This window comes from Bos mutus, chromosome X, assembly GCF_027580195.1.
Source record: "Bos mutus isolate GX-2022 chromosome X, NWIPB_WYAK_1.1, whole genome shotgun sequence".
NCBI classification, from domain to species: domain Eukaryota; kingdom Metazoa; phylum Chordata; class Mammalia; order Artiodactyla; family Bovidae; genus Bos; species Bos mutus.
In genome coordinates, this window is record NC_091646.1 from 73,312,408 (window position 1) to 73,331,096 (window position 18,689).

Genomic DNA, 18,689 nt, shown 5'->3' on the forward strand with positions numbered 1-18,689 from the left:
GAGATGCAGCAAAAGCAGTTCTAAGAAGGAAGTTTAAAGCAATACAATCAATCTTACCTTAAAAAATAAGAAAAACATTGAATAGACAAATTAACTTTACATGTCAAATAACAGCTGGAAAAAGAATAACACAAAATACCAAAGTTAGTAGAAGGAAAGAAATCATAATATCAGAGCAGAAATAGATGAAAAGAAATGAAGGAAACAATAGTAAAGATTAATAAAACTAAAAACTGGTTCTCTGAGAACAGAAACAATATTGAAAAAAACCATTGTCCAAACTCATCAAGAAAAAAAGGGAGAAAAATCAAATGAACAAAATTAGGAATGAAAATGGAGAGGTTAGAACAGGAAAATGCAGAAATACAAAGGATCATAAGAGATAATTAAGAGCAACTATATGCCAAATATGGACAAGCTGGAGGAAATGGATAGATTCTTTGAAAAGTTCAGCCTTCCAAGATTGAACCAGGAAGAAATAGAAATTATGAATAAGCCAATCACAAACACTGAAATTGAAACTGTGATAAAATGTCTCCCCAAAAAACAGAAACCCAGGTCCAAATGGCTTCACAGAATTCTGTCAAACATTTAGAGAAGAGCTAATGCCTATTCTTTTGAAACTCTTCCAAAAATTGCAGAGAAAGGAATATTTGCGAATACATTCTGTGAGGTCACCATCACCCTAATACCAAAACCAGACAAAGACATCACACAAAAAAAGAAAATTACAGGCCAATATCACTGATGAACATAGATGCAAACACCCTCAACAAAATTCTAGCAAACAGAATTCAAAAAAAGATTAAAATATCATACACCATGATGAAGTCAGGTTTATCCCAGTTATGCAAGGATTCTTCAATACACACAAGTCAGTCAATGGGAGACATCATGTTAATAAATAGAAAGATAAAATCCATATAAAAATCTCAATAGATGCAGAAAAAACTTTGACAGAATTCAATACCCATTTATGATAAAACTTCAAAAATTGGACATAAAAGGAACTTAACATAATAAAGGTCAAATACAGCCAACCCACAGCAAACAGTATTCTCAATGGTGAAAAACTGAAAGCATTCCCTCTAAGATCAGGAGCAAGACAAGCCTGCCTACTCTTGCCACTATTATTTAACATAGTTTTGGAATTCTCAACTATGGCAATCAGAGAAGAATGAGAAATAAAGGGAATCCAGATTGGAAAGGTGACTGAGATTGGAAAGGAAGAAGTGAAACTCTATTTGCAGATGACATGATATTGTATGTAGAAAATCCTAAAGATTATATAACAAAATTATTAGAGCTAATCAGCAAATTCAGTATCACTGGATACAAGATCAATACACAGAATGCCTACCATCAAAAAAATCCACAAACCAGTGCTGGGGAGGATGTGGAGAAAAGGGAATGGTCTTGCACTGTTGGTGGGAATGTAAATTGATACAGACACTATGGAGGACAGTATGGAGATTCCTTATAAAACTATTAATAAAACTACCATATGACCCAGCGATACCACTTCTAGACATATACCATGAGGAAACCAAAATTGAAAAAGACACATGTACCCCAGTGTTCACTGCAGCACTATTTACACTAGCTGAGACATGGAAGCAACCTAAATGTCCATTGACAGATGAGTGGATAAAGAAGCTGTGGTGCATATATAAAATGGAATATTACTCAGCCATAAACAAGAATGCATTTGAGCCAGTTCTAATGAGGTGGATGAACCTAGAGCCTATTATACAGAGTGGATTAAGTCAGAAAGACAAAAACAAATATATATCACACACACACACACATATATATATGTGTGTATATATATATATGGAATCTAGAGAGATGGTACTGATGAACCTATTTGCAGGGCAGAAATGAAGACAGATATACTGCTGGATGTATGGACATGGTGGAGGGGAGGAAAGAGAGGGTAAGACAAATGGAGACAGTAGCATGAAAGCATCTATGCTATGACTTGTGAAATGGATAGCCATTGGAAATTTCCTGTATAACTCAGGGAACTCAAACTAGGGGTCTGTAACAACCTAGAGGGGTGGAAAGGGTGGGAGGTGGGAAGGAAGTTCAAGAGTACAGGGACATATGTATACGTATGACTGATTCATGTTGATGTTTGGCAGAAAGCAAATCAATATTGTAAAGTAATTATTCCTCAATTTGAAAAATTTAAAAAGATAACTAGCATTGCATTTGATAGGTCAGGAATAGATATGCTTTTTTCTACGAGGTTTTCCAACAGTAAGTTTTTTATTTTAGGTTCTGCACTAGGTGTACAATCACAGAAAACTAACCAAATTGATCATATGGATCACAACCTTGTCTAACTCAATGAAACTATGAGCAGTGCTGTGTAGGGCAACCCAAGACAGATGGGATATGGTGGAGAGTTCTGATAAAACATGTTGGACTGGAGAAGGGAATGGCAAATCACTACAGCATTCTTGCTGTGAGGACCCCATGAATAGTATGAAAAGGCAAAAAGATGTGACAATGAAGGATGAACTCCCCAAGTTGGTAGGTGCCCAATATGCTACTGGAGAAGAGCAGAGAAATAGCTCCAGAAGGAATGAAGAGGCTGAACCGAAGCGGAAACAGTGCCCAGTTGTGCATGTGTCTGGTGGTGAAAGTAAAGTCCTATGTTGTAAAGAACAACATTGCATAAGAGCCTTGGATGCTAGGTCAGTGAATCAAGGTAAATTGGAAGTGTTCAAACAGGAGAAGGCAAGAGTGAACATTGATATTTTAGGAATCAGTGAACTAAAATGGATGGGAATGGTCCATTTAATTTAGATGACCATTTTATTATATTGTGGGCAAAAATCCCTTAGAAGAAATGGAGTGGCCCTCACAGTCAACAAAAGAGTCCAAAATGCAGTACTTGGGTGCAATCTCAAAAACGATAGAAAGATCTCAGTTTGCTTTCAAGGCAAACCATACATCACAGTAATCAAATGTATGCCCTAACCACTAATGCCAAAGAAACTGAAGTAGAGCAGTTCTATGAAGAACTGCCACACATTCTAGAACTAACAACAACAAAAAAGATGTCCTTCTCATCATAGGGGACTGGAATGCAAATGTAGGAAGACAAGAGATACCTGCAGGAACAGGAAACTTTGACCTTGGAGTACAAAATGAAGCAGGGCAAAGCTAACAGAGTTTTGCCAAGAGAACACATTGCTCATAGCAAACACCCTCTTCCAACGAAACAACAGATGACTCTAAACATGGACATCACCAGATGGTCAATACCAAAATCAGATTCATTATATTCTTTGCAGCTGAAGATGGAGAAATTCTAGTCAGTCAGAAAAAACAAGACCTGGAGCTGACTGTGACTTAGATCATGAACTCCGTATTGTACAATTCAGACTTAAATTGAAGAAAGTAGGGAAAACCACTAGACCATTTCAGGTATGACCTAGATCAAATCCCTTACGATTATACAGTGGAAGTTACAAATAGATTAAAGGGATTAGATCTGATAGAGAGAGTACCCTAAGAACTATGAATGGAGGTTCATAACATTGTATAGGAGGTGGTGATCAAAACCATCCCCAAGAAAAAGAAATGCAAAAGAGCAAAATGGTTGTCTGAGGAGGCCTTACAAATAGTTGAGAAAAGAAGAGATTCAAAAAGCAAAGGAGAAAAGGAAAGATATACCCATCTGAATACAGAGTTCCAAAGAATAGCATTACTTTGCCAACGTCTTAGAAGTGTTCTTTTTTCTTAGAAGTGTTCCATGTGAGTAAAGTCAGATTGTGTGAGCTCCACAGAACTATCAGAGTCTCACATTACTTTGCCAGCAAAGGTCTGCCTAGTCAAGGCTATGGTATTTCCAGTAGTCATGTATGGATGTGAGAGTTGAACTGTGGAGAAAGCTGAGTGTTGAAGAATTGATGGTTTTGAACTGTGGTGTTGGAGAATACTCTTGAGAGTCCCTTGGATTGCCAAGAGATGCAACCAGTCCATCCTAAAGGAGATCAGTCCTGAGTGTTCATTGGTAGGACTGATGTTGAAGCTGAAACTCTAATACTTTGGCCACCTGATGTGAAGGGCTGACTAATTTGAAAAGACCCTGATACTGGGAAAGATTGAAGGTGAGAGGAGAAGGGGACTACAGAGGATGAGGTGGTTGGATGGCATCACCGACTCAATGGATATGAGTTGGGGTAAATTCTGGGAGTTGGTGATGGACAAGGAGGCCTGGTGTGCTGCAGTCCATGTGGTCGCAAAAAGTTGGACATGACTGAGCAACTGAGCTGAACTGAACTGATGCTGGTTCTTTAGACTGTGTTTGTTGGTGTATTTCACTTTTTTGTACACTTTGTAACATTTTGTTGAATGATGAACATGATGCCCTGGGTAAAAGGAACAGAGATAAAAGGATGTTATTATGTGGTTTTATGCTTTATAGCAGAAAGTGAAGAGGAACTAAAAAGCCTCTTGATGAGAGTGAAAGTGGAGAGTGAAAAAGTTGGCTTAAAGCTCAACATTCAGAAAATGAAGATCATGGCATCCGGTCCCATCACTTCATGGGAAATAGATGGGGAAACAGTGGAAACAGTGTCAGACTTTATTTTTCTGGGCTCCAAAATCACTGCAGATGGTGACTGCAGCCATGAAATTAAAACGCTTACTCCTTGGAAGGAAAGTTATGACCAACCTAGATAGCATATTCAAAAGCAGAGACATTACTTTGCCAACAAAGGTCCGTCTATTCAAGGCTATGGTTTTTCCTGTGGTCATGTATGGATGTAAGAGTTGGATTGTGAAGAAGGCTGAGCACCAAGGAATTGATGCTTTTGAACTGTGGTGTTGGAGAAGACTCTTGAGAGTCCCTTGGACTGCAAGGAGATCCAGCCAGTCCATTCTGAAGGAGATCAGCCCTGGGATTTCTTTGGAAGGAATGATGCTAAAGCTGAAACTAAAGTACTTTAGCAACCTCATGCGCAGAGTTGACTCATTGGAAAAGACTCTGATGCTGGGAGGGATTGGGGGCAGGAGGAGAAGGGGATGACAGAGGATGAGATGGCTGGATGGCATCACTGACTCAATAGACGTGAGTCTCAGTGAACTCTGGGAGTTGGTGTTGGACAGGGAGGCCTGGCGTGCTGAGATTCATGGGATCGCAAAGAGTCGGACAGGACTGAGCGACTGATCTGATCAGATCTGATCTGATACTTATCTGACTAGGATTTAGACTGTGCTTAATTTTCTATAACTACTCTTGCTAGAAGTGAAAATCTCCTCTGGTATCTTCGTGTTTTGTCTTCCCTATTGTCTTTGGATTTTTTAAAAATTAATTTATTTATTTATTTTACTTTACAATATTGTATTGGTTTTTTAAGAGATCTTAAAGTCTGACACTTGTTGCAGCAACAGGCTTCTGTTTCTGGGCTTCTGCTCTGATAATCTCGGATTGTCTATATTCAACTATCTATCCAATTTTTGAGACAGTTGTTTTTCCTTTGACTTCAGTGGTCTGTTGGTTCTAAGAAGATTAGTTGATTCACAGTTTAGCTTTTCCTTGTATGAGGATGAGCACAATAACTTCCAAGCTTCTTATTTGTTAGGCCAGAAACCGGATATCGTGCATCAGTCACTTTTTCTATCTTGGCTTCATGTTCCCTATTTGTAAAATAAAGGGATAAGATCACTGCTTGGTAGTATAATTCTCTTCCAGCCCTAGCATTCTGTTGAATCCATAAACACTGACTTGCACGAATGACTATGCCAATATGTGACATTTATTACCCTTCTTCTTTAGGCAGACCTCCAGGTGGACAAGGAAAGGCACAATTTCTTTGAGTCGTCCCTCGATTATGTTTATCAAATACAGGAAGTTCAAGAGTCTAAGAAGTTCAATATTGTGGAGCCAGTAAGTTCTAATGATGAATGGTCTAAAAATATTTACCAAATGTCATGTAAATGTAGAGAACTTTGATTATAAAATTGGAGTCTCGAAGAATATGAATATAGTCAGTTCTTAATAATGAATGTCAAAGAAATAGACACACTGGGTTGTGTTATTCTTGCTCTCTAACCAATGTTCTTTCACTCTTCCCCACCTTACTTCCTCCTGCAATTTCTCTCTATAGCTATGATTTTTATTTATATTTCTTTTCCTCCTCTCCTTTCTCCTGTTCCTTGCTTTTTCTGTCACCCTTCATTTTACCTTGTTCTCCTACATTCCTTCCTCTTACACTTTCATAAGGTTTCTGAAAATACCTATCATATCCCAGACACTCTTCTGAGAATGCATGTTTCTTGCATTCAATGACTTCCCATTCTATTTTTACTTATATCCTTTGAATATTTTTCTAATTAATTATCCTTAATATATTATAGAAGATGATGTACTGTGGTTTGATAAGTATTTTGATTTTTAGCAACTTTCTTTTTTATTATTAAAACAATGTAAAAAAATTGCAGAAAAAGCTAGAAAAAAATTTAATATATATAAAAGAAATACAACATATCCCCCATTTAGAGATGATCACTGTTAATATTGTGGTGTTTACCCCCTAAATTCTGTGTGTCTGTTATATTATTTTGTCTATCTATTGTGTCTATGTACTTGTTGTTGTGGGTGTGTGTACACATGTGCATGTGTGTGTACACATATTACACATAAGCATGTATATCTGTGTACATGTTATCTGTGATCACAGCTGTATGTATCTGTATATGTACAAATTTATATGTAAAAATGTATAGGTACATTTGCAAACAAATATTTATTCATTTATCCAATAAGCATTTATTGACCTCTGTTATATGCAGGCACTGTGCTAAACACTGGGTATCGTACAGTGAAAAAGCCTCAGTTTCTGTCTTTGTGAAGACTACACTTTCATGGGGTGGAAAGAAGGATACACATAAATAAAATAATGTGTGTTATGCTGCTGTTGTTGCTGCTAAGTCACTTCAGTCGTGTCCGACTCTGTGTGACCCCTTAGACGGCAGCCCACCAGGGCCCCCCATCCCTGGGATTCTCCAGGCAAGAACACTGGAGTTGGTTGCCATTTCCTTCTCCAGTTTGTGTTATGGTAATGGCTAAAACAAAGAACAGGAGCAGACAGCTACTTTAGGTCAAATGGTCAAGGGGGATCTCTGAAAGTGTCATATAAGATGAGATCTAAAGAAGGAAAAGATAAGGCAACGCGAATAATGGGAAGAGAACTTTGCAGGCACAGAAAAAAACACATGTACATAGTCCTTAAGTTAGTAAAGAATGGTGAGAATGGTGTTAGTAAGTCCTTAATGGTGTTAGTAAGTCCTTAATTTAGTAAAGAAAGGCAAGTATCACTGATGAAAGAAAAGGAGGGTGGCAGGAAATAATATCTGATAAGAAGGCATAGGACCTGTAGGCATGGTGAAGGGGTTAGATTTTCGCCTGAACTGTAGTAAACAAATCACTGATGTATATTAAATAGGATATGACATGGGCTGATTTTGTTGTGTGGAGAAGGTTGGAAGAAGACAATGTTGGAAATGAGGAAATGAGTTAGCCTATCCCAGTGGTCTAGGCAAGTGAAAATCTTGCTTTGGGTTAGGGTGGTGGTAGTAGAAATAGAAAAGAATGATTGGATTAGAGATATATTTTGGAAGTAAAACTGGCAGGGCTTAATGATTGGTTAGACTAAGATGTGAGTGAAAGAAACCAGAAAACCAGTCCATCCTAAAGGAGATCAGTCCTGGGTGCTCATTGGAAGGACTGATGTTGAAGCTGAAACTCCAATACTTTGGCCACCTGATGTGAAGAGTTGACTCATTGGAAGAGACTCTGATGCTGGGAGGGATTGGGGGCAGGAAGAGAAGGGGACAACAGAGGATGAGATGGCTGGATGGCATCACCAACTCTATAGATATGAGTTTGAGTAAGCTCTGGGAGTTGGTGATGGACAGGGAGGCCTGTTGTGCTGCAGTCCATGGGGTCGCAAAGAGTCGGACATGACTGAGGCACTGAACTGAACATATGTATTAATACACACATATAGATGTGTTTGTATGCATATAGTATGTAAGTGCATATTTATATGTGCTTTGTTGTTTACTTTCTAAAATGAATTCAGTTCAGTTCAGTTCAGTCGCTCAGTTGTGTCTGACTCTTTGTGAACCCATGAATTGCAGCATGCCAGACCTCCCTGTCCATCAACAACTCCCAGAATTCACCCAAACTCATGTCCATCGAGTCAGTGATGCCATCCAGCCATCTCATCCTCTGTCATACCCTTCTCCTCCTGCCCCCAATCCCTCCCAGCAGCAGGGTCTTTTCTACTGAGTCAACTCTTTGCATTAGGTGGCCAAAGTATTGGAGTTTCAGCTTCAACATCAGTCCTTCCAATGAGCACCCAGGACTGATCTCCTTTAGGATGGAGTGGTTGGATCTCTTTGCAGTCCAAGGGACTCTCAAGAGTCTTCTCCAACACCACAGTTCACAAGCATCAATTCTTTGGTGCTCAGCTTTCTTCAAAAAGAATAGAGCAGTTTTTACTACTTCCTGTTACACTTTACTCCCTGGTGGCTCAGATGGTAAAGAGTCCTCCTGCAATGCAGGAGACCTGAGTTTTATCCCTGGATCAGGAAGATACCCTGGAGAATGGAAGGGCAACTCACTCCCATATTCTTGCCTGGGAAATCCCATGGACAGAGGAGTCTAGCAGTCTCCAGTCTATGTGGTCGCAAAGAGTCTGACACAACTGAACAATCAACACACACACACACACACACACACATTACACTTTACTATTGCTAGTATTGAGCATTGATTTTTAATATGTTTGTATTTCACAGACAAAATTTTTATTTTGTCATTGTGTATATTTGATTTTTATTGGAGTGAACATTTGAAACATTAAAAATATATTTTATTGATCATTTCTATGTCTTCTGCAATGTCCCACCCCCTCCCCAATACATTTCTAATTTAAAGATTGTTTTTCAAAATAAGATCCTTGGATATTTTAGCATTATGATATTGTTCATTATGATCATTTATCCATTTTTATTTATTGTTTTTATCAACAAATATTTGAGTCTCCTTCCTCAGTGTCTCAGCATTAAAGAATCTGCCGGCAATGCTGGAGATGCAGGAGACAGTGGTTCAATCCTCGGGTCTAGAAGATCCCCTGGAGGAGGGAATGGCAACCCACTCCAGTATTCTTGCCTGGACAATCCCATGGACAGAGGAGCCTGACAGAATACAGTCCACAGGATCACAAAGAATCCAACACTTCTGAAGTGACTGAACATGCATGTATTTATGAGTACGTACTCTGTGCCAGTCCTGAAGATATAAAGACAGCTATTCTCACATTGTACAGGAGACAGGGATCAAAACCATCCCCATGGAAAAAAATGCAAAATGGCTGTCTGGGGAGGCCTTACAAATAGCTGTGAAAAGAAGAGAAGTGAAAAGCAAAGGAGAAAAGGCGAGATATAAGCATCTGAATGCAGAGTTTCAAAGAATAGCAAGAAGAGATAAGAAAGCCTTCCTCGAGTGATTAATGCGAAGAAATAGAGGAAAACAAAAGAATGGGACAGACTAGGCATCTCTTCAAGAAAATCAGAGATACCAAAGGAACATTTCATGCAAAGATGAGCTCGATAAAGGACAGAAATGGTATGGACCTAACAGAAGCAGAAGATATTAAGAAGAGGTGGCAAGAATACACAGAAGAACTGTACAAAAACGATCTTCACGACCAAGATAATCACGATGGTATGATCACTTACCTAGAGCCAGACATCCTCAATGTGAAGTCAAGTGGGACTTACGGAGCATCACTACGAACAAAGCTAGTGGAGGTGATGGAAATCCAGTTGAGCTATTTCAAATCCTGAAAGATGATGCCGAGAAAGTGCTGCACTCAATATGCCAGCAAATTTGGAAAACTGAGCAGTGGCCACAGGACTGGAAAAGGTCAGTTTTCATTCCAATCCCAAAGAAAGGCAATGCCAAAGAATGCTCAAACTACTGCACAATTGCACTCATCTCACACACTAGTAAAGTAATGCTCAAAATTCTCCAAGCCAGGCTTCAGCAATACATGAACCTTGAACTTCCAGATGTTCAAGCTGGTTTTAGAAAAGGCAGAGGAACCAGAGATCAAATTGTGAACATCTGCTGGATCATCGAAAAAACAAGAGAGTTCCAGAGAAACATCTACTTCAGCTTTATTGACTATGCCAAAGCCTTTAACTGTGTGGATCACAATAAACGGTGGAAAATTCTGAAAGAGATGGGAATATCAGACCACCTGACCTGCCTCTTGAGAAACCTATATGCAGGTCAGGAAGCAACAGTTAGAACTGGACATGGAACAACAGACTGGTTCCAAATAGGAAAAGGAGTATGTCAAGGCTGTATATTGTCACCCTGCTTATTGAACTTATATGCAGAATACATCATGAGAAACTCTGGGCTGGAAGAAGCACAAGCTGGAATCAAGATTGCTGGGAGAAATATCAATAACCTTAGATATGCAGATGACACCACCCTTATGGCATAAAGTGAAGAGGAACTAAAAAGCCTCTTGATGAAAGTGAAAGAGGAGAGTAAAAATGTTGGCTTAAAGCTCAACATTCAGAAAACGAAGATCATGGCATCTGGTCCCTTCGCTTCATGGGAAATAGATGGGGAAACAGTGGAAATAGTGTCATACTTTATTTTGGGGGCCTCCAAAATCACTGCAGATGGTGATTGCAGCCATGAAATTAAAAGACGCTTACTCCTTGGAAGAAAAGTTATGACCAACCTAGACTGCATATTCAAAAGCAGAGATTACTTTGCCAACAAATGTCCATCTAGTCAAGGCTATGGTTTTTCCAGTGGTCATGTATGGATGTGAAATTTGGACTGTGAGGAAAGCTGACTGCTGAAGAATTGATGCTTTTGAAGTGTGGTGTTGGAGAAGACTCTTGAGAGTCCCTTCGAGTTCAAGGAGATCCAGCCACTCCGTTCTAAAGGAAATCACTCCTGGGTGTTCTTTGGAAGGACTGATGCTAAAGCTGAAACTCCAGTACTTTGGCTACCTCATGCGAAGAGTTGACTCATTGGAAAAGACTCTGATGCTGGGAGGAATTGGGGGCAGGAGGAAAAGGGGATGACAGAGGATCAGATGGCTGGATGGCATCACTGACTCGGTGGACGTGAGGTTGAGTGATCCGGGAGTTGGTGATGGACAGGGAGGCCTGGAGTGCTGCGATTCATGGGGTCGCAAAGAGTCGGACACGAATGAGCCACTGAACTGAACTGAACTGATTCCCACATTATGTTCATCCTATCCACATTTTGATTGGTTTCATATACTATCTGAAAAGGGTATTGTTGAATAAATTTGTTAGTAGTTCTTATTCTCTGGATTTGAGTCCAGTGTGAATGTTTAATGTAATGAAAAATAGGTATGTGTAGACCTATTTGTGTTTGCATTACTGCTTTGAAGACTATATTCGTTAAACACTGTGTGAGGTTTCTTTTTTGTGTGTCTTGTTTCCCTGTATTTGATTAATGTGAAGACGGTGGTGATAAAGTTGTTTTTATACATTTTCTCTAGGTCTTGGCCTTTCTTCATAGCCTCTTCATTTCCAACAGCTTGACTGTGGAACTAACACAGGATTTCCTCCCGTATAAACAACAGCTTCAGCTCAGTTTACAGAATGTGAGTTTTCCTGTGGGTTTCTTCACCAGTCTTTGCATTGCATTTGGATTTCATTCTCAATATCTTGACTTTAGAATTTTAGGTTATTATATCCCAGCTAATTTGTGAACCAACTGGTGTGGATCACAAATATTTCAGTGTAATAGATTGTTTTTACTCTTCCAGTTTCAACTATTCCCTGTCTTTGAGGCTGACTGTTGTTCAAACCCACCCTTCCACCCACTAACACATCTATCCAGTATTTATTAAATGTTGCTAATTTGCTATATCTCTCCCAGATTAGAACCCATCGATGGGCTTATTTAAGTACAGGTCAGGTCTTATGGTAGTTAGTCAAGATACTCTCTTTGTAGGTTTTATTAATATGAATGCCCATTCATCCCTTCCTTTTCTCATTACATTAGTATAGTTAAATGAATTATCTTGAAAGATTGTCTCAATCTTTCCCATGCTGTTTCTTATCAATGGGCATAGGCACAGCCTTCCCTTACTTGTCTCATATCATTTTTCTCATTTAGTTATTTAACCCACGTTTAACAATTACTTAGGTATATAATGAACATATACCTTGTGCCAGGCATTGTAAAATGCACTGAACATACCATAATGAGGCACGTTAGTTTTTGTCTTCAGGGATTATTCAGTGCCTTAGAGCTGAGAGAGATAAACAGAGATACAGCATGATTACTTATGAAAAGTGCTAAAATAGAGTTAAGACGAAAAAAGTTAAAAAAGCACAGAGTATAGAATAATTGTTTGATACAGGAAAAGAAAGCACCACTGAGGTAGTGATTTTGGACCTGTTACATTGCATAAAATTTATAGATGAATTTTTGGATGAAAACAATTAATTGTTTAGGAGATTCTGACTTACACTTGTTTCTTTCTGGGTACTCTCTTTCACCAGAATGTGAGAGTTCCTGTCTTCTGCTGATTTACAATATATTTCTATAACTAGCTCAATTACTTAATCTTCCTGCAAATATAACTTGAAAAGTCTGAGTTCAGCAACAAATATTTGCATATATATATGGCTTCCCTGGTGACTCAGAGGTTAAAGCCTCTGCTTCCAATGCGGGAGACCCGGGTTTGATCCCTGGGTTGGGAAGATCCCCTGGAGAAGGAAATGACAACCCACTCCAGTATTCTTGCCTGGAGAATCCCATGGATGGAGGAGCCTGGTAGGCCACAGTCCACGGGTCGCAAAGAGTCGGACACGACTGAGTGACTTCACTTTCACTTTTACATATATATATATATATATATCAAACTCAGAAGATAATCTGCAGAGTGAATTCAACTAGGTAGGACAGCCCAGTTCAGCTTTTTCGATAACATCATGTGACAATCTTGAGACTAAACACTAAAGATTTATCTCTAGTGATTCTGATACACGCATTTCAAACTGTGTTTTGCCATTGTTTTTTAGTAATGTACTTTAAACATACTACTTCTTAATATTAGCGTTTCTTATTCATGAGCATGAAAACATAGGTTTTCTGTTGACCTATGTTCAAAGAGAACACACTCTCATAGCCTTTATTCTAATGGCCAGGGTTTGTTTCAGTGTCAAAGTAACCAGTAACTTTACTTGAGGCAGAATGTAGAAGTTGCTATGATAATATTGTCCTAGGGACCCTTCTTTATAGCCTTCCTTTTTGTAAGGCAGAGTTAGTGTGATGCTCAGAATTCTTAGAGCTTTTATTTCTTGGACCCTTTAGTGATTTCCATTAGAAAATGTCTCCCAGGTACATTGTTATTTACATTTCTCTCTCCCTTTTAGCCTTTAGTACTGTTAAACTACGCTAAATTGTTTTCTAGTTACTATGCCACTCGACACTTGTTTTTTGCTATGCTGTAGCACATTATAAAAGCTGAGGAAACTCTGTACTAAGTCTCTGATCATTGAATGCTTATTCATGATGATGGTGCTGATGATAATAATTATGATGATAATATCTTGACAGACAAGAAATCATTTCTCCAGTACCCGAGAAGAGATGGAAGAACTTAAGAAAAGGATGAAAGAAGCTCCGCAGACATGCAAACTTCCAGGACAGCCAACCATTGAAGGCTATCTCTATACGCAAGAGAAATGTGTGTGGGAATACAGGGATAGCCACTGGGTTTAAGTAGGCTGATACCCACTGCTACTTGGCCTCTCCAAACCCCAGGCACCCATATAGTTCATAGACCCCTTCCAGCTATACCTCTTTGGAAACCAGCATAAGAACAGAGAAAATAAAAAGGAAGGCAAAATTAAAGGGGGAGGTTAAGGATTTGTATTACAAAGGCTGTGGGATGATAAGACTTAAGTTTTTCTCTGAAATTCAAAATGAGGATTGTTAATTGCTTAATGCTTTCAATGACTCTGACTTAGACTAAAAGGAAGGTAGGATAGAGGAGATATAAAATAATATTTATTATACCTATTATGTGCCAGGCATGGTGTTAAGTGCTTTAAATATACTACTTCATGTAACCTTTGAAAGCACTTTACCATACCAATATTCACATGAAGCCATGGAGGCTTAGAGAGATCACTAACTGGAAGTCACCTAACTATCAAGTAAAAAGGCTAAATGTAAAGTCAGGTTTGTGAAATGCCAAAACCTATGCTCCTACAACTGTACCCTATACCTTCCATTGTCTTAGGATCACAAGGTTGCCTTTAAAGCACTACCCAACCATTGTGATTTCAGTGAACAACACAGTTGTTCATTACTAACTAAGGGAAATGGGTTATCTTATTCAGTTAATGAATATTTCAGAGGTTTAAGCTTCTCTGCCTCCTAATGTTATGCAAACCTGTATGTGCTATTTGATTTTCTTTTGAATTGTGATACAATATCTCCAAAGCCTGTAACTTGAGTCTCTGACCTAGTGAGTAGGTAGAAGAGACTATTCAGAGGTTACCAGTGGCAAAACCCACTGAAATCCACAAACCATGGTATTTCAGCATTGGTATTATCATACTTTTCCTCCCTTAGAGCAGTCCACTTTGATGATTTTCAAAGGTGTGTTCTATTTGTCAGGTTCAGTTCTTCACCTGTCCGTTACAAGATCTCTCAATCTCAGTGCTATTGACATTTCAGGTTGGGTAATTTTCTGTTTTGAGAGGTCATCCTATGCATTATATGCTGTTTTGAAGTATCTATAGCCTCTCCCCACTTTATTCTGATAGTACTTCCCAACTATGATAACCTAAGATGTCTCTTGGCATTGCCAAATGTCCTCTGGGAGGCACAACTGCTCCTAGTTGAGAACCACTGCTGTGTTATACGAGGGGCAGAGTAATGAGTATGTTGTCTTGACTTTAATATCAACTAACTATGTGATCCTTCTATTCCCCAGTTTTTTAATTTTTCAAATGGATATGACATTCCTACTCAGTTGAATGTATGTTTACTAAAAATCCTTTTTCCCAGACAATGTGTAATGCAATGGGAGTACAAAAAATGGATCAAACTTAGTTTTTGACCTCAAGAAGTTTACAGTCTAATGAAGATACATGTATATTTAGAATTATAATGAAGTGTGTTGAGCATTACATTTGGAGAATATATCTATGGGCTTCACTGAGGAAGTGATATACGAACTGAAATGTGAATTAAGAGTGGGAGTTTGACAGGTAAAAAAAAGGCAAAGAAAATTCCAGGTGTATACCATTGCATGAGTCAAGGCACAGAGGTGTGTGAGAGTGTATTTTATTTGTAGGGTCTTCGTTATCCAGGAAGAGTCCTGGTTTATATTTGTTGTCCATATACAATTATTAATAGTGCCCTGTTCACTATTAAATATGTCCTGAACTTGGTCTATCAGTTATATCGCCAACTATTTATTTGATAACTGAATGTAATTCAATGAGTCAGGGGCATAGAAGTGAGGGGGGAAAAAAGCCAAGTTGAAAAGCTAAATACAATCACATTATAAAAGGCTTTGTGAGCCAACCTAAGGAATTTGGAAAGAATGGGAAATCCATAGATGGTTTATAATAAGAGGAATGATATAAATAGAGATATAATTAAAAAATATTCTCTAACAAAAGAGTAGAGAATAGGCTAGAAAGGAGCGATCAGAGAAGGCCACTGAAATCATTAATTGGAGAAATAGTAAATTTTTGTTTTTCTTGGAATATCTTATAAAACAGTTTTTTGCCAAACATCAGAAATAGAGTCTTGAATGAATTCAACTATAAAAGGAGTGAAAAATGAGACATGTAGGGGATAGAATGAGCAGAACCCTACCACCAATCAAATAGGGCAGGTTATAGGGAAGGAAAAGCAGAAGATTACAGATGTCCATAGCTCATACAATAAAATGTATAATGGGAGTACTCACAGCGAACACAGTAAGGAGAGTGGTTTGGAGCAAGCCAGAGCAGATGTGGAAAGTAGTTGATGAGGATTACAACAACCATATGTGTAGTGGGCTGGTGGTACTGCATAGCTGGAGCTCAGGGGAAAGGTAGGACTAGATATGGATCATGACCATGAAAAGTAACCTGTGCACAGGTTCTGTCTTACAGGTAAACTGACCATGCAGCCAAAATACTTATTCTATCAGCTCACTGTTGCCTGTCTTTGTAGGGGCTTTGGGAATATCCTGGGTGAAATACTACTGCCAATATGAGAAAGAGACCAAAACGTTCACTATGACGCCTATGGATCAGAAGCCAGGTGCTAAGCAGCAGGTCAGTTCTTTTATGGGCCACATTTTTTGAAATACATCTGTGACTGCATCTCAGAAAAGAATATATGTTGACTTCATGTCAAAGAATTGAGTCTACCACTGTCACATGAACCGATGTCTTCATATGTTTTCCTTGGCCTAAGTTTGCATTGGCCCAGATACTACCCAGTTGAGTGAAGAATCTCTGTTAATGATTTCAGGCCTTCGTAAAGTGCCTTTACTCTTTTAGATCATTGTTACAAGTGTCTATCACATTGTACAAAGAAAATTTACAAACAAAATATGGACAAATTGAAGGAGGAGAGTATTACTTGCTTTTAAGAAGGCTCTACTATGGATTCTTTAAAATAGTGTTTAAAAAGAAGCATTTTCTTTAAAGGAATATTCTGTCATCTAAATTTGAAATAACCTATATACTACATTTTATGCAATGCTCAAATGTCTTTAAGCACTTAATTCTTCTGGAAAGGCCTCCAGACTTTCCTCTACTCCCCAAAATGGCAACATGAGTTTGACACACTGACATGATAGTTCACTTACTATCATGAGGAGGAACTTGATACTATTATATTATAAATTCTATACTATTTTATGTATGACAACCCAGCTAAAAAATTAGTCTGTCATCTCACTTTTTCCCATCTTTGTATGGGCTTTGGGAACATACATACATAGGACCCTGAAGGTTTCCTAAGATAAAAGCTAATAGACTGACTATTCATATTCTAAAAGTAATATCACTTTAACTGTCTTTCAGACAGGGCCTTAGGGCATAATTAATAAAAGTTTCTGTTATTTAAAAATTGTTTACAAAATGGAACAAGGTTTACTTGTTAGCATTGAAAGTTGTGATGCATGAAGACCCAATTTCCATAGGCAGAAATTTGGAGACTTTTGGGGCCATTGCTGGTGATTTCCAGGGAAGATTGCTCTTGTGTAGCTTGTTCATAGGACCATACTACAAAGCTACAGTGAACAAGACAGTATGGTACTGGCACAAAGACAGAATTATGGATCAATGAAACAAAATAGAAAGTCCAGAGATAAATCCATGCACCTAGAGACACTTTATCTATGACAAAGGAGACAAAAATACACAATGTACAAGAAACAGTCTCTTCAGCAAGTGGTACTGAGAAAACTGGCCAATTATATGCAAAAGAATGAAACTAGAAAAATTTCTAACACCAAACACAAAAATAAACTCAAAATGGATTTTAAGACCTAAATGTAAGGTGAGAAACTATAAAACTCTTTGAGGAAAAGCTGCTTTTTTTTTTTGTCATTAACAAGAAATTTTGGGATTCTGCTTTGAATATGGGTTAGACATGGGATGCACCTCTCACAGAGCATACCAAATGGGGTTTTCACAGTCTTCACCCATGTTTATATGTAGGTCAAGTTGCTCATTCATGACTTCAGTACTCTTTAGTTTCTGGTCTGCCAATTGCTGAAGAACTTTTAAATGTGGTTCCATTAAAGTGTGTTGTCACACAGAATTTGTTCCATTTCTGTGAGAAGTTAGCTTAAGTATTAATATCTGACTAACAAATGCTTTTAAGCAACCTGTAATCTCTTCCTTCTCTTTTTCTACACACATTACTTTCCAAACCTTGGACTTCAAAATTGCTTTCTTAGGTCCTACAACAAAGATCAAGCCACAGGCAGCAGATATTAATACTACTTTCATAGTTTCTTAATATCTTCTGCTTCTGTTAGGTGCATACATTTTCTGTACTTTATTGTGCCCATTTTTGCATGAAATATTCCCTTGGTATATCTAATTTTCTTGAAGAGATCTTTAGTCTTTCCCATTCTATTGTTTCCTCTATTTCTTTGCACTGTTCACTTAAGAAGGCTTTCTTATCTCTTTGTGCTATTCCTTGGAACTCTCCATTGAGATGGGTATATTTTTCCTTTTCTCCTTTGCCTTCCACTTCTCTTCTATTCTCAGCTATTTATAAGGTCTCTGAAGACAAGCATTTTGCCTTTCTGCATTTCTTTTTCTCGAGGATGATTTTGTTGACTCCCTCCTATGCAATGCTATGAAACTCTGTCCATAATTAGAGATGCCAAGGGAACATTTCATGAAAGATGGGCATAATAAAGGAGAGAAATGGTATGGACCTAACAGAAGCAAAAGATATTAACAAGAGGTGGCAATACTGCACAGAACTATACAAAAAAAGGTCTTAATGACCCAGACAACCGCAATTGTGTGGTCATTCACCTAGAGCCAGCCTACCTGGAGTGTGAAGTCAAGTACACCTTCAGAAGCATTACTACCAACAAAGCTAGTGGAGGTGA

General features: G+C 38.3%; 1 protein-coding gene across 4 annotated transcripts in view; it reads left to right on the top strand.

The window, feature by feature from the left end:
- The window catches only part of OPHN1 (oligophrenin 1), a 629,407-nt gene that overhangs the window by 321,182 nt on the left and 289,536 nt on the right, over positions 1–18,689 (top strand). For all 4 annotated transcript variants that reach the window (XM_005899246.2, XM_070365372.1, XM_070365370.1 and 1 more), the window contains exons 7-10: positions 5,795–5,905; positions 11,586–11,690; positions 13,658–13,787; positions 16,280–16,383. In XM_005899246.2, coding sequence (XP_005899308.1) covers positions 5,795–5,905; positions 11,586–11,690; positions 13,658–13,787; positions 16,280–16,383 — 450 coding nt within the window. The remainder of the gene's footprint in view (positions 1–5,794; positions 5,906–11,585; positions 11,691–13,657; positions 13,788–16,279; positions 16,384–18,689) is intronic.